Source organism: Sinohyriopsis cumingii, chromosome 6 (assembly GCF_028554795.1).
Source record: "Sinohyriopsis cumingii isolate HCF-2022 chromosome 6, ASM2855479v2, whole genome shotgun sequence".
NCBI classification, from domain to species: Eukaryota; Metazoa; Mollusca; class Bivalvia; order Unionida; family Unionidae; genus Sinohyriopsis; species Sinohyriopsis cumingii.
The window spans coordinates 10355378-10371765 of record NC_142966.1 but is presented as its reverse complement, the minus strand read 5'-3'; the positions used below and the strand labels follow the sequence as shown (position 1 = coordinate 10371765).

At 35.7% G+C, this 16388-nt stretch overlaps 1 protein-coding gene across 1 annotated transcript; it reads left to right on the top strand.

Annotated features, from left to right (window-relative positions):
- Positions 1–6698: 6698 nt before the first annotated feature.
- On the top strand, positions 6699–14779 carry LOC149796357 (uncharacterized). The gene is made up of 2 exons (XM_089960213.1): positions 6699–6840; positions 11401–14779. The coding sequence occupies exon 2, from the start codon at positions 11412–11414 to the stop codon at positions 14295–14297; it is 2886 nt and encodes a 961-aa protein (XP_089816339.1). The 5' UTR covers positions 6699–6840; positions 11401–11411; the 3' UTR covers positions 14298–14779.
- Positions 14780–16388: the final 1609 nt, after the last annotated feature.

The following is a 16388-nucleotide window of genomic DNA, read 5'->3' as shown; positions in this document are numbered from 1 at the left end:
CAAATAAAAGCATATGAGTGAAGGAATAATCGTCGGCTGTACGAGCAGCATCTTCCAAAGTTTCCAAGTTTTTATCATTACGATGGCTCTTGACATTTCTATGGATGGAATTTGTCACAAAATGACTTAAAAGTATTCCTTTCTTTTATTTATGCATTACATAAGTTTAGATTCTCAGTATAATAAAGACATGAAAATATATTATCTGAAGTCAACTGTGCTAAACGTATTATCCGAAGTTTACGGTAGAACACAGACTCATGTCAGTAATATGATTGCGATAGTGGCGTAATAGCACTCACTAGGCGAGGCGTTCGTGCATTTCATGATACACGCAAGCGACCATATGCAATGTAAGACTCTGACAGTCACGCGTAAACATTTTATGGACAGGATCTAAAACCTGGACATTTAGAGGTGCCAGATTAAAATATGAAAGTTATATTTTTTTAAAAATAATATCGGGAAAAGTGTTGCAGCTGAGAATTATACTATTGAGAGGTATTTTTGTTTTGCTTATATAGAATAGGAGTAGTGTTTTGAGGATTCTGTTTTATTCATTACATTGATTGTTTTCATTACTTGCATATGTATTTTTATAAGTCATTGTTTGTAACCTACATTCTATTATGTTTATCAAATATATTGATTGTAATTCATATTCAATTATACTACGCTAGTACGTGGACTGTACTATACTTTTATGTTGTAATTACTTGTATAGGTCAGCTGCAACGTAAATATTTCATATTTTCATTGTCATTAATACAATATTGGGTTTGTTTTCATTTGGTGTAGAGAGATAAAAGTAACTGTATACGTGACATAATAAGAGCACTGGAATAAAACATAGTACGAAGGCACGGCATACAAGTCACTCTTTGTAATGTAAACATTGATCCTATAATATACGACTCAAAACGACTTCCGTTTTGTCGCCGCTTCCAACCTGAGGAGATAAGGCCAGGTTGAGACTGCTAACTGATGTTGTAGGGTTTAACGCCAATTTTCAGCATACGATATGTTATAGGTGGCGGCCAGAATAAATGGTGGAGGAAGAACCCAGTAAAACACCGGAAAGATCCACCGACCCACTAGAAGCTACTGGCAAGCTTTCTCACATATACACACGGGACAAACCTGAGACTCTAACCCACGCAGGCAGAGGTGAGATGGCAATGATCCGTAACGGTGAGCGCTTTAGACCATTCGGCTACTCGGGGCTCCGAGACTGCTAACAAAATATTGTGCTAGCCAGGGAATCCCGCCACAAGGTCGGACAAACCCGGGACGTCCTAAGTACGTCTGGACACGGGAGCCCCAGTCTCAAGAATCTCCTATAGTTTACTACACTTTGGAGAAGCCATAGAGAGGCGCACCTACACAGTGAAGAAGCAATTGGAGGGCGTACTTAAGCAGTGAAGAAGGCATTCGAGGGCGTATATAATCAGTGAAAATAATTCAGTGCGGAAATACTAGTGAACGTAAATAGCTCTTAATAGCTTTTAGAACAGAAAATACTTAAGTATGGTTTAACACCAGTTATTTGATAACTATTGTGCAATATTTGCTTCTATTCGTCATATAGTTAAAGCTTTTATTTTTTGGTGTGTGTTGTCTCTATATTCTCCACATGTGGCATTCCAACCATCCATTCGTCCATTCTGCGACAGAATTCTTGAACTATGCAATAAATATGAACTTGTCTTAGGTGATTGTAATCTTTATCAACCCTCGTTTTGGTTAAGAACCACCTGTACCATTGCTATTCTTTGTCCCATGGAATTCGAACTAGTTGTGTTCATTTTTTTGTCATAATCCTAAACCTTTGTCGATATGCCTCAGGTACTACCTCATAACTCTTCATGATATATCCCTTAACTAGATCATAATCAACACTATTGTACTGACAGTCAAACGTAGTTGTCATGATCTCTACCAGCAAGTACATTTCGTAATACCAAAATCGAACGCTCTCTTGGACATTTTGAGGTTTTCTGGAATTTTCGCAAAGTGAAGAAATTATCTATCAACTTCCTATTGCTGTAAAGGAGGCACTTTAACATAGTAACGAAAAAGGAACAAAAAATACAACAACCATGATGTGAGCCATTCTCCATCAAATTTGTAAAATAATTCGCTTCTAGAAATTACCAAACGGGTAGATAATAGAATTACATACATACATACATACATACATACATACATACATATATACATACATACATACATACATACATACATACATACATACATACATACATACATACAGACAGACAGACAGACAGACAGACAGAGAGACAGACATACATATACACACACACATACAGCTTTTGATGTTAAGACAACAATGAGTAATTTTTATGTTTACCTCCATTAACAATATCTGTATATTTATTATATAATTACAAAATAATTGTCACTTGTCAGGTAGACCATTAACTTGACTTTGGACTAGGGTCAATTACAAAATACATTACGTTGTCCAGAACGCCTCTGAATAATTCACAGTAGTCCCAAATAAAATCTAAATGCAACATAAAATACGTGTGCAGACTTGGTGTTACAACAAGAACACAAGAGCACAAGAAATAAGAATGACTAAAATTGTCCAGGTACACGTATTTATATGCTAGCAGACTACTACTACCTAACGACAAATCTCAGATTTCGAGTATACTTGATTTAACCAATCCTGAAGGAGTTAACTTAATTTAAAATACAGGAACTAATATTAGCTGTATATTGGGAGTTAACTTAATTTTTATAAGACACCACCTGACCTACCTATCCATTGGAAAAACCGAAACTCGTAAACATATTTACCGATAATTCTATTAATAGTAACTGTCAATATGTACGTAAGAGTCTTTTATATATCCTATGCAATTTTACATTGTTTAGTATCTTAAAATAGACTCTATGCACATCCACCAATTCCAGCTGGAGATAATCACTAAAATTTACAGCCATATATAAAAGTTACAAAGAAGACAAAATCGTGTTGCAACAGTTACATAATATATATATATATATATATATATATATATATATATATATATATATATATATATATATATATATATATATATATATATATATATATAATTTTTTTTTAACATGACGCATTCCGAAAGTGATTAGCTGATGTAAACATGTGCTTCTTTGCAGAGTGTTTTTCGCCAGATAACACCGCTTTTGTAATTCTGATGAGTGATAACTTTCATACAAGTTTTGATTTCTGCTATCGTGATGGTTAAAAGAGAAATCGAACCAGTCTATAGATGTGGTTGTTAAGTTTTATGTTTGCTTTTCTGCGATGAATATTCACCAAGTTTTACGAAAGATAAATATATACCTTTAAGAATTTTTGTCACCATTATCAGCAAATTTACCAGTTGTGTGGTTCATCCAGTTCTTGTCGACTCCAGCCTTTCCCAATAAAATCATATTCAGCGTGAAAATGGGCCGTATGTCAAAAATAAAACAATCCTACTAATAATTCCTCTTAAACAGAGACAAGGAAATAATTAGAACATGATAATTCAATGATTTTGTAACCATTTACAGATGGTAAACCAAACTGAGCCATTTACATGTGTAAACAGTCTTCGAACGTTTCTTTCTTACATTATTTAATAAGTAGGTAGAAGTAGCAGCCATGCGTTATTGAGTTAAAATATATTTAAAAATGCATGTCAAAAGAGAAGTAACAATGATTGTTCAACACGAACCTCTTGCTCTAAAACTTCCTTATACCAAACGCTTATCTTGACTTGCCGGAAAATTATTGGAAACTTTGCGAAAGGAAATTATGAAAAAAAGTTCTTCCTTATACCAAACTGTAGTCTTGACGTGCTGGAAGGAAATTAAAAAAACGTATTAGAAAGTTTTCTTTATGTAATCGCCTGTCTTTCTATTTATTCTCTAATAAATATAACGCAGTTTCAAGATAATGCATGGCTGGTAGGTGGTATTAGGAATTTTAAAAAAGCAACATGACGTCACAGGTCATATGCGGGGAAACGTATTAATGTATTAGAAGGGACACTTATTGAATTATTCCGAATGCGTTCTTCTGATGACGGGGATATTCCACACTATCATGACAATAAGGAATTTTGATTTAACTAATGAACAAGGCCTACATCTTAATTCTCCTCGGAAAAACTCGACAGCAAAATAAATGGTTTATTTAGAAATATGCACATGGCTTAGTACCTGTTTCTCCGAATTGCACTTAATCTTTGTCCTTTCGAGAGGAAGGAAGGAGATGGTGAAGAATAAGAAGCAGTAGAAGAAAACGTGATGATGAAAACGTGATGATGAAAACGTGATGATGAAAACGTGATGATGAAAACGCTGTAACGACGTTGAAGATGGTGCTGATTTTGATGATGGTGAAAAAGATTCACTTTCAGCATCATTTGGATTTACAACCAGAAAGCAGAACCAAAATATTTTGAAAACATAAACTTCATTAATATTAAAAATATATTTTTGCTCGCTTAATATTTGGAGTCAAGGATTCAAACTTAAAATTATAAAAGGAACTTGACCAAGTCTGCTACTGCATTTTTTATGATTTATCTATTTATTATAATAATAGAAATCTAGTTCTGTAACATTGTCCATGAAATTTATGTCTGTTTAAGCTGTTCAAACATCTGGATCTGTAGATGCGTTATGATGCATTTATGAGTTAGATAAGACCACTCATTGTTATATCTGGGTTTATGAGTTAGATAAGACCACTCATTGTTATATCTGGGTTTATGGGTTAGATAAGACCACTCATTGTTATATCTGGGTTTATGAGTTAGATAAGACCACTCATTGTTATATCTGGGTTTATGAGTTAGATAAGACCACTCATTGTTATATCTGGGTTTATGGGTTAAATAAGACCACTCATTGTTATATCTGGGTTTATGAGTTAGATAAGACCACTCATTGTTATATCTGGGTTTATGAGTTAGATAAAACCACTCATTGTTATATCTGGGTTTATGAGTTAGATAAGACCACTCATTGTTATATCTGGAGTTATGGGTTAGATAAGACCACTCATTGTTATATCTGGGTTTATGAGTTAGATAAGACCACTCATTGTTATATCTGGGTTTATGGGTTAAATAAGACCACTCATTGTTATATCTGGGTTTATGAGTTAGATAAGACCACTCATTGTTATATCTGGGTTTATGAGTTAGATAAGACCACTCATTGTTATATCTGGGTTTATGAGTTAGATAAGACCACTCATTGTTATATCTGGGTTTATGAGTTAGATAAGACCACTCATTGTTATATCTGGGTTTATGGGTTAAATAAGACCACTCATTGTTATATCTGGGTTTATGAGTTAGATAAGACCACTCATTGTTATATCTGGGTTTATGAGTTAGATAAGACCACTCATTGTTATATCTGGGTTTATGAGTTAGATAAGACCACTCATTGTTATATCTGGGTTTATGGGTTAAATAAGACCACTCATTGTTATATCTGGGTTTATGAGTTAGATAAGACCACTCATTGTTATATCTGGGTTTATGGGTTAAATAAGACCACTCATTGTTATATCTGGGTTTATGAGTTAGATAAAACCACTCATTGTTATATCTGGGTTTATGAGTTAGATAAGACCACTCATTGTTATATCTGGGTTTATGAGTTAGATAAGACCACTCATTGTTATATCTGGGTTTATGAGTTAGATAAGACCACTCATTGTTATATCTGGGTTTATGAGTTAGATAAAACCACTCATTGCTATATCTGGGTTTATGGGTTAGATAAGACCACTCATTGTTATATCTGGAGTTATGGGTTAAATAAGACCACTCATTGTTATATCTGGGTTTATGAGTTAGATAAGACCACTCATTGTTATATCTGGGTTTATGAGTTAGATAAAACCACTCATTGCTATAACTTCAAATAAACTATACATAGCAGATAAGACCATTCAATTTTATCTGCATTTATATGACAGGCACCATCCCCATCTGGAGTTAAGGGACATATGCAGCGATTTATTTGTAATTGAGTCAATGATCAAAATTATGTAACAAGTCCGGAATTTATTAAGTAGACTATGAGCAGTAAGAGTGTTTTGAATAGAAACTCAAATATGTATTCCGATAGAAAGGCGTACCCTGTGCAATGCAATCTCTGTCTGTCTGTCTGTCTGTCTGTCTCTTTATATATATATATATATATATATATATATATATATATATATATATATATATATATATATATATGTATGTATAAAGTAAAGCAAACACAGAAGTTACATGATCAATTGATTTGTATACATTTATTTGTGTTCCGCGTACATCACCTTAAATTTTTGTACGTTAATTGCTTTCTTTGCCATATCTTCATGAAGAACTGTGTTGGCTTTTTGATAACTAACTAAAATGCATTATTCTTCGACTGTTGATTGTGCTGGGATGCATGAGAACATATGAATGGCAATTACACTAGACTTAAGGTCATACATTTTTCCTGCACGGAACATAAACGCGTCTAGCGAAGAACGTCTTATTTCTATGGTGTAGATAATAACTGACTTTCACAAAATTTAATAAAAATATGCGGAAATTATTAGCCTCGAACCATTTGTATTGAATACATATACCTGAATGAACTGCTAGTTCAAGATAAACGCTTCTGTCCTTGAAGTCAATAAGAACGTAAAATATCGATTGACTTGCCCAGGTTAAAATCTTCCCTGTACAACATTGTAGTTTAGATGAAATACGTGCATTCGCGCAAAGTGGACGTCTCGACTGAGGAAATTTCAACCAATTATAGTGAAATTTCTATTTGGTAATTATCCATTTATCTATTTATTTTTATTTAAAATGAAAAAATCACATAAAAATACAGTCATGTCAGATTTTGCTTACATATAAAAATTCGTATCGCGCGTTGTTATTTTGTATTTTAAGAAAAGTAGAAATATTACCAAGCGACTTTAAATTGGCTTCGTAAATATACTCTTTGAATGCTGATAGCATTAGGTGATGACCAAAGCTAAATCTAGTGTTATATTGATTTTATCTTAATCTCTGTGAAATACGAAGGACTTGAATGGAATCAAAGATTCGGGCATACTTTTCCAGCGCATGGTTAGAAAGTGTCCTCTTCAAAAGAAATGTTATTATTTTTCTAAGTGAAGTGTGTATTGCAGACAGTGCCAGATTTAGACATAATGAGGCCCTAAGCTATGGGAAGCTGTAGAGGTATAAAATAAATTTGAGAGACCCCTTCATACTGTGAGTTCATCCTGTGAGGCCCTAAGCTGTAGCTTGTGTTGCGAACGCCTAAATCCGGCACTGATTGCAGACCCTAAGATGTAGCTTGTTTTGCGTATGCCTAAATCCGGTACTGATTGCAGACCCTAAGATGTAGCTTGTTTTGCGTATGCCTAAATCCGGTACTGATTGCAGACCCTAAGATGTAGCTTGTTTTGCGTATGCCTAAATCCGGCACTGATTGCAGACCCTAAGATGTAGCTTGTTTTGCGTATGCCTAAATCCGGTACTGATTGCAGACCCTAAGATGTAGTTTGTTTTGCGTATGCCTAAATCCGGTACTGATTGCAGACCCTAAGATGTAGCTTGTTTTGCGTATGCCTAAATCCGGTACTGATTGCAGACCCTAAGATGTAGCTTGTTTTGCGTATGCCTAAATCCGGTACTGATTGCAGACCCTAAGATGTAGCTTGTTTTGCGTATGCCTAAATCCGGCACTGATTGCAGACCCTAAGATGTAGCTTGTTTTGCGTATGCCTAAATCCGGCACTGATTGCAGACCCTAAGATGTAGCTTGTTTTGCGTATGCCTAAATCCGGCACTGATTGCAGACCCTAAGATGTAGCTTGTTTTGCGTATGCCTAAATCCGGTACTGATTGCAGACCCTAAGATGTAGCTTGTTTTGCGTATGCCTAAATCCGGCAATGATTGCAGACCCTAAGATGTAGCTTGTTTTGCGTATGCCTAAATCCGGCACTGATTGCAGACCCTAAGATGTAGCTTGTTTTGCGTATGCCTAAATCCGGTACTGATTGCAGACCCTAAGATGTAGCTTGTTTTGCGTATGCCTAAATCCGGCACTGATTGCAGACCCTAAGATGTAGCTTGTTTTGCGTATGCCTAAATCCGGCACTGATTGCAGACCCTAAGATGTAGCTTGTTTTGCGTATGCCTAAATCCGGCATTGATTGCAGACCCTAAGATGTAGCTTGTTTTGCGTATGCCTAAATCCGGCACTGATTGCAGACCCTAAGATGTAGCTTGTTTTGCGTATGCCTAAATCCGGCACTGATTGCAGACCCTAAGATGTAGCTTGTTTTGCGTATGCCTAAATCCGGCACTGATTGCAGACCCTAAGATGTAGCTTGTTTTGCGTATGCCTAAATCCGGTACTGATTGCAGACCCTAAGATGTAGCTTGTTTTGCGTATGCCTAAATCCGGTACTGATTGCAGACCCTAAGATGTAGCTTGTTTTGCGTATGCCTAAATCCGGTACTGATTGCAGACCCTAAGATGTAGCTTGTTTTGCGTATGCCTAAATCCGGTACTGATTGCAGACCCTAAGATGTAGCTTGTTTTGCGTATGCCTAAATCCGGTACTGATTTCAGACCCTAAGATGTAGCTTGTTTTGCGTATGCCTAAATCCGGCACTGATTGCAGATGGTTTGATCTGTATCTGAAGAAACCTCTCTGATATTTATTTTTGCAGAGGAAATACTTCTTCACAAATATTCCAATCGAAAATTGGTTTACAGCATACATTCTTAGGGCATGGTAGAGAGTTCTTGTTATTAGATTGATGTTTTACACACGAGTATTTACGGGCTGTTTTTATTTCCTGAAGTGAAAGAGTGCCTCATTGTTGGACTGTTCTTCGTAGCTTCATCCAGTAAGTTTTACCTTAATAGCAGAATCGTGTACCAGACACGAACGCTGTAAATATATTGGTGTGTCTAAAAAGATTTGACTGATTTTCGGACATACATGCAAAAAAAAATTATGTTATAATAAAAGCATTGTGTACCTGTTGCAAAGTAAGAAGGTAGTGTACATGACAAGAATATACATACAACGCAACAAAGGTTTTAATGACCCTGTTTTTTTGCTAAAGTGGCTGTGCCAAGCTTTTGGATTGTGAACTATACATGCGAGACAATATTAAAAAAGTTTCTCTGGGGTTTCTTTTTCGTTCTTAGCACAGACATACAAAATGGCTATCCATTTATAAGCACGAAAGAGGCGAACATTTTTTGATTTGGCTTTCAGGTGGCCCCAACACTATATATTATCACTTAGCAACAATACTATGTACGTTTACACTGTGTGTCGACCTGACAGCAGTCATTGACAAACTACGCAGCGCTGTTTGGGAGGACTTTATATTATGTTCCCGGTACAAAATAGGCGCAACGTAGACTTCGTCAACCATAATTTTTCATAATCTCTGCAAAGTATAACAGATCTGGAAGGATTAAAAGATATAGACACACCTCTGCAATGCGTTACTAATCTGATGTTTCAATGGAAGCAAATAACAAAAACCTTGGTATTGCGTGAAATAGGTAAGTTAGCATCATCTAGATTTCAAAACAGTTCTTCATGAATTCGCTGGTGGGGATAAAAATAGTATGACGATATAAAAAATTGGAGTTGAATAACCGAGTACGTAATCAAACTGACATGCGTTGTGAAGACTTGTTAGATATGCTGCACCACTGTAGTAAAACTATTGCTGAAAATACCCCTCATATGGTTATATTTCATTGGCTGATACTATTTCTGAAGACACAACAGTGACGCTTCCATGGAAACGAATGGGTCACTATTTCAGCAAACGAAATCTCTTTTAATTAACTGCATTTTTTCAGGTTTTTGTTGTTGTTGTTGTTGCAAAAGCCTATTTAAAATAAAGTATGTTAATAAAATATCCATCCCCACTCTAATCTATTTTAACTACCATCCGTAAGTAAAGTATGTTATTAAAATATATATGCCCCACTCTAATTTATTTTAGCTACCATCCGGTAAGTAAAGTATGTTAGTAAAATATATATCTTCACTCTAATCTGTTTTAACTACCATCCGTAAGTACATATACATACAGGAAGTAATATTAGCTGTACATTGGTATTATATATGTATACATTGCTTGTGAGTTCCACCGGGAAGTAATAGCAGGATAAGAATGCACATTTCTGATAACGAATTTACTCGCTGTCCTACGTCAGGCTCAAGATTACAGCAGCAATATGAGTGCTCGTACTGCTAGTGGAGGAACTACTACTACAACAACTAATATTACTACTTTTGCTACTATTCATAGAATAAAATCCACAAGCTCCTCTTTTCGCAATGTGTTTGCCTCTTTGCATGCTGAATTGATGAATGATCATTTGAATTTGAAGAATGAATATATATTATATGGCGAAGAAATTCAATGCGATGAAACGGAAGTCATCAATTGGTACGGTAAAATGTATTATATGGTGAAGAAATTCATTGCGATGAAACGAAGTCATCAATTGGTATAGTGAAATGTATTATGTGATGAAGGAATTCGTGTACGGAAATCACCAATTGGTGAAATTTTCGTGTGCTCAATACTATCTCGTTGAAGACATATTGTGGAAATTAATTTGCCGATTATCTGAATCTGCGAAAAGTGTCGCAGTTTGTATACTGCGTACAATTAGCAGATTGTATACTGCGTACAAAAAGCAGTTTATATACCGTGTAAAATTAGCAGATTGTATACCGTTGAAAATTAGCAGTTTGTATACTGCGTACAATTAATAGTTTGTATACCGTGTACAATTAGCAGTTTGTATATCGCGTAAAATTAGCAGTTTGTATACTGCGTACAATTAGCATGTTTTATACCGTATACAATTAGCAGATTGTATACCGCGTAAAATTAGTAGTTTGCATACTGTTTAAAGTTAGTAGTTTATATACTGTTTAAAATTAGCGGCTATGAGGCTAATGTAAAAGTGATGGAATGGAAAGATAAATTAGGTACATGAAGATAAATGTAGTAAATGCTGAAAGTGAATGATAACATATATGTTTAATTTGAATTGCACATTAGATTCTTCAAAATCAATAATTTTGTATACAATTTATAATACTGACAGGTATCTTTTACACTTTCTTATCATTTAATCTATTCTATTAAGTCTAAACATAATAGGAAATTCATAATAACAGATATAAGCAACCACTTAGCAGTGAGACTTTCCAAGCACAACATTTTTTCAGGATAGCAATAAATAACTTACATAAAGTTATTTCCTAATAAAATAAAAAAAAAAATTGTATCACAAACAAATCTTGCTTTCTTTCCAAACAGAAACATCAGAGATGAGGCCGGAAGCGGATATAGCCAACAACGTATTATGTAGAAATATACTACTTATATCTGCGCTGATGTGTCTAATTTTGGTGAGATTCGGTGCCGTAGAGCAGAGTGTTTGTGACACACATTGCATTTGCAAGTTTTTAACCGTGGACTGTTCGAATATATATGGTGGCACCATTCCTGATGGCATACCCAATGATACCAAAACACTTTATTTTCGTGAAAATAGCTTATATAACGTTCCCCCATATTCTTTTATAGACCTGTCAAATCTTCAACATTTAGACTTATCACTCAATTTTATTAAATATATTGATTCTCTTGCTTTTGTTGGGCCACGACAACTTCTCAGCCTGAATCTGAGCCACTGTGACAGTTTTTCTGCAAACGACTTGCCGAAGTTGATTGGTCTGGAACATCTCGAGGATCTGCAGTTAAGCCACTGCATGACGTGGAATTTATCAGCATCTTCATTCAAAAATCTGAGAAGTCTCAAACGCTTGGACTTGTCAGATAACTATATCAAAGATATTAATCCTGAGGCTTTTGCGGGACTGGACCATCTTGAATCCATTGACTTATCAAGAAATATGTTTTGTTTAAGTAAGCTAGACCCTGCGGTTTTTAAACCATTGACGTCTCTAGACAATTTCTCAGTCTTTAAAACGACTCGTGATCTTCTATGTGAGCCTTTGAATAATAGCATATCTTTATCAAAATTGCAAAGACTAACAATAGGTATTGAGAATGTGCCTGTTGATATCTTATCATGGGGTACGGCACCAGAATTAAAATCTTTATTTGTACGTGTTTTGTGGAATGTCAGTCTAAGTGGGAATACGTTTTTGCATGTCGATTACCTGACTACTTTCGGGCTGTATATTTGGAATATTATGTCTGTTTCAATAATGCCAGACGTATTCCAACATTTTTTGAACCTCAAGGAGCTAATTATAAAAGTTCCTTCGATTCAGAAAACACTGCTGCTAAGTTTATCAAATGCGATGCAAAATCACAAGTCCTTGCGAACTGTTCGGATTCACAGTAGGTTAGAAACCTTTTCTAAAGAAACCTTTTTACCTTTGGATAAAACAAATATTGAAGCACTTGCTTTAGAATTGGGACCAAAACTGACTATCAGACCTATCGCACTATTTTACTTACCGAAAACACTACAAACATTACATATACTACATTCTCCTGTTTGTTTCTATGACGTGGTTAACTCCGGCTTCGACATGCATTTTAACTTGTCTCTTTTAAAGGTTCATTTCCATGATTTAGAAAGGTTTCCGACCCAGTCGAAACTTTTAGACAGTTTTCCGTGTGGCCATCAACCACTGGTAAACAAATGGCATAGCAACTCCTCCTATGCACGTACAGATAATTTTACCAGCTTTCAAAACCTTGATAGAGAAGAAGAAGTAAAAGAAGATGATATAGGCGGTAGAAAAAGAGAATCCGGGCTAACAAGCACGGACAGGGCGCATTCTGACGGGCAACAAAATTATTATAATCAACCCAAACGACATCAGTCATCAAATCATCTCATGCGAGAAGTGGAAACTTATGGAAAAATAAAGTCCCGAAAGCTGGATTATTCGAGGAATTTTGTTCACATACCAATGGAGTTTTATCCTATGTTCCCTCTGGACCTTGAGAGTCTGGACATAAGCTTCAACGCTATATATAATATCCCATTAAACTTTGGACGTATATTTTCCAAAGTCAGGAATGTTAATTTGTCAAATACAGAGCTGTCTACAATAAAATATGGTACACTGCAGAACATGATCAATCTGAGGTATATTGACCTCCAAAATAATAACCTTGGTGGAATGGTTAGTGACGGAAAGGCATTCCAAAATCTTGTCAATTTGAAATTTCTAAATCTCGCAAATAATAGCATAAGAACAATGACTCCAACAATGTTTGAAAATACCAGCAACTTAGAAACTCTGAATTTATCAATGAACCATATAATCAGTATTGATGTAGACTTTTCGCGAACGAAGATTAGAACAATTGATCTATCCTCCAATTATATCCAATTTATATCTAAACCTTTTCTACTTCAAATTGAGCATCTATGCACGCGATCACACATGGAATTGAACCTTGCGCGAAACCCTTTAAGATGTACATGTGATGACTTAGATTTCTTCAAGCTCACTGATTCATGTTCTTTATTTCTGAAAGATGCAGATTTGACATACTGTGAATTTCAAAATGGAACCCGGACTAATCTTGACCTTGTGAATCGAATTTTGTATGACCTGGAGCGACAGTGCAAATCAAATACATCAGTCTTGGTTGGTTCAGTCGCTGCGACAATATGTCTTTTATTTCTAATAGTTGGAACACTTGCATATAGATACCGCTGGAAATTGCGCTATTTCTACTATGCATCAAAACTGAAATGGTTCCCAAATGTCAATGACGACCCTGCTTATCAACGGATCTTTGACTACGACACGTTTGTATCATATTCTGAAGCGGATAATGAGTTTGTGCGAAGCGAATTGATTCCAAAATTGGAAACTGAGAACAATATCAGACTTTGTTTGCATGAACGAGATTTCGCTGCCGGGAAATCGGTGGCCTGCAACATTTCACATGCCATTCATAGCAGTAAGAGAACCATAATTGTTTTGACTGAAGATTTCTTGCAGAGTGACTGGTGTATTTATGAGCTTAACATGGCCAGGGTTGAAGACCTCTACTCAGACAGAGACATTATTCTGATAATTATTCTTCATGACCTTGACCTTAGTAAACTCCCGCTTGATGTGTTAGATCTTGTACGGTCGAAGACATACCTAAAATATCCTGAAGAAGGAAATGATCGCGAAACATTCTGGACAAAAACGGTTGAATTCATCCGATGAAAGGCGTTTACCCTAATATTATGTCGAGAAACGTCTGTTTGGATTTCATTTCTAACGTAATAAATAAAAGCAACACCTTTCTTCGACGTATTCTGAAAACAGTGACTCTTGTTAATACACTGACGTCAAGATGCAACATTAATATACTTGTTGATGATTAATGACATCATTCTTTCTTATCAGCTTGATGCATAATACACATTTTAATCAAATCACATTGAAATTTTCTCATACCCTGTACACAAAGAGACAAGCATTGTTTGAATAATGAGTACAGATCCCGGATGTAAAAGAATTCTGGAAAAGCTTACCTAGTTCTAGCCAGAGTATAGCAAACAATTTTTGTAAAATATTGCATTGAATACTTTGGAATCAGAATATTGTATATGAACAAGCCAGTTTCTTTCATTACTCAGTGTATAAAGCGTACGCTAAATATGTTTTGAAAATAAATTTGGTATATCCAATCATATAATATAGTATAGATTGTTTTATTTTTCATGACGAAAGATGCAGCGGTGGTATTACTGCCAGTACAAATAAATCTGACATAGATTTGTCAAAATACGCGAACAAAGACGATCTTAACGATCTCATGATCCTAGCTGGGGTTGACCGAGATGAAGTTGTTGTTTATCAGAATAAATATGGCGTTTAGAAAACGAGCAATATCAAATGGAATGATATAGTTTGACGAGTTCTCGGTGCTACCACGGATAGCATCCCTGTGTTTACTGATGGCGGTAGAATCAGAGACTCAAGTATATCGTTTACAACCATCAGAGATGAAATTGCAAGAAGCGCAGCTAATCGATTGAAGAATACCGGTGACACAATGACAGGTGAACTCAGCATGAGCGGAAATAAAATAGTAGTGCTCGGAGACCCAACATCCAACGAAGACGCGGCAACAAAATAATATGTAGACGTTAACTATAGCACCGTAGATAATAAATTATCCACGTTACGGGCCAAATACGACGTTCATGTAAATATGTTCACAAATCTTCGTAGAAATTTTAGAAAAATTGATGAAATCGCAGATGTTTTCTTTGGTACTCCATGGACCGCTGACATGAAACTCTCTGATATCAAGACGAACAATTATGAAAACACAAGAAGATATCGTAAGTGGAATTCCTGATATCGTTAACAAAATTAATCTGATTAAAATTCCTCATAAACAGATCATCAATAATGTATACATAGTGTCATCCGGGTTTGCAACATGTCCACAGCAAAGTAATACTATCAAACATACCGCAACAGTTACTGGTGTGTACAGGTTGTCTGTGTTCAGCGCTGCAAAATTTAATATATACACCACATATCCCTGGCGGCACTCAACCGATAAGTTTTCCGGGATTGTGTCTGTTGTCTTAAATTTATACTGGAAGCAGCTGATAAGAAATTAACCGCAACATCTTACTGGTGGTGTCTGGAATTTGTTGCTGAAACGCCTCATTTGGTTACTGTGTAAAATAATAATGGCGTTGACAGAGTCAAGTGTTCAGAAATATTGTTATGATCAAGTACTTGAATGGCAATCAGCGTTAAAAACCATCATTGATAAGTACACTGTGAAAGTAAAAACATACAAGCGGCGTGCAGTTGCCATTGATGTTGTAGTTTATTCAGTGTCTACGTTAGTTGCGCCCACCGGTATAGTGTTATCAGCGCTGACTCCGATAACAGTAGCAGTAGCATCAATATGTGCTTCATCATCAGCAGCAATTGCAGGTGTTTTTAATATTATCGCGAAAAAGATATCCACGTGCACGAATATAAAATTTCACGATTATGCTACGCGGTTACACGCGTAAACAAACGCGTACTCGAAATTATCGTCGCTGATATCATCCAGCCTCGACGACACAACGATATCAGGTTCTGAATTTGCCAACAACATGGCGAAGATATACAATGAAGTAACTGATTTAGAAAACCACCATTTGAAAGAAAATGAAAAGAATAATGACCAAACTACTTCAACAGATAGCCGCAAATACAACTCCCGAGAAAACCACAGTGATAGCAGTAACAGTTGTTAGTTCACCTATGGGGGTACGCGTCCTGCATTTCACACAATAT

Bases quoted from the DNA above. Each gene is read 5' to 3' on its own strand.
- LOC149796357 (XM_089960213.1), top strand. From the start codon at position 11,412: ATGAGGCCGGAAGCGGATATAGCCAACAACGTATTATGTAGAAATATA.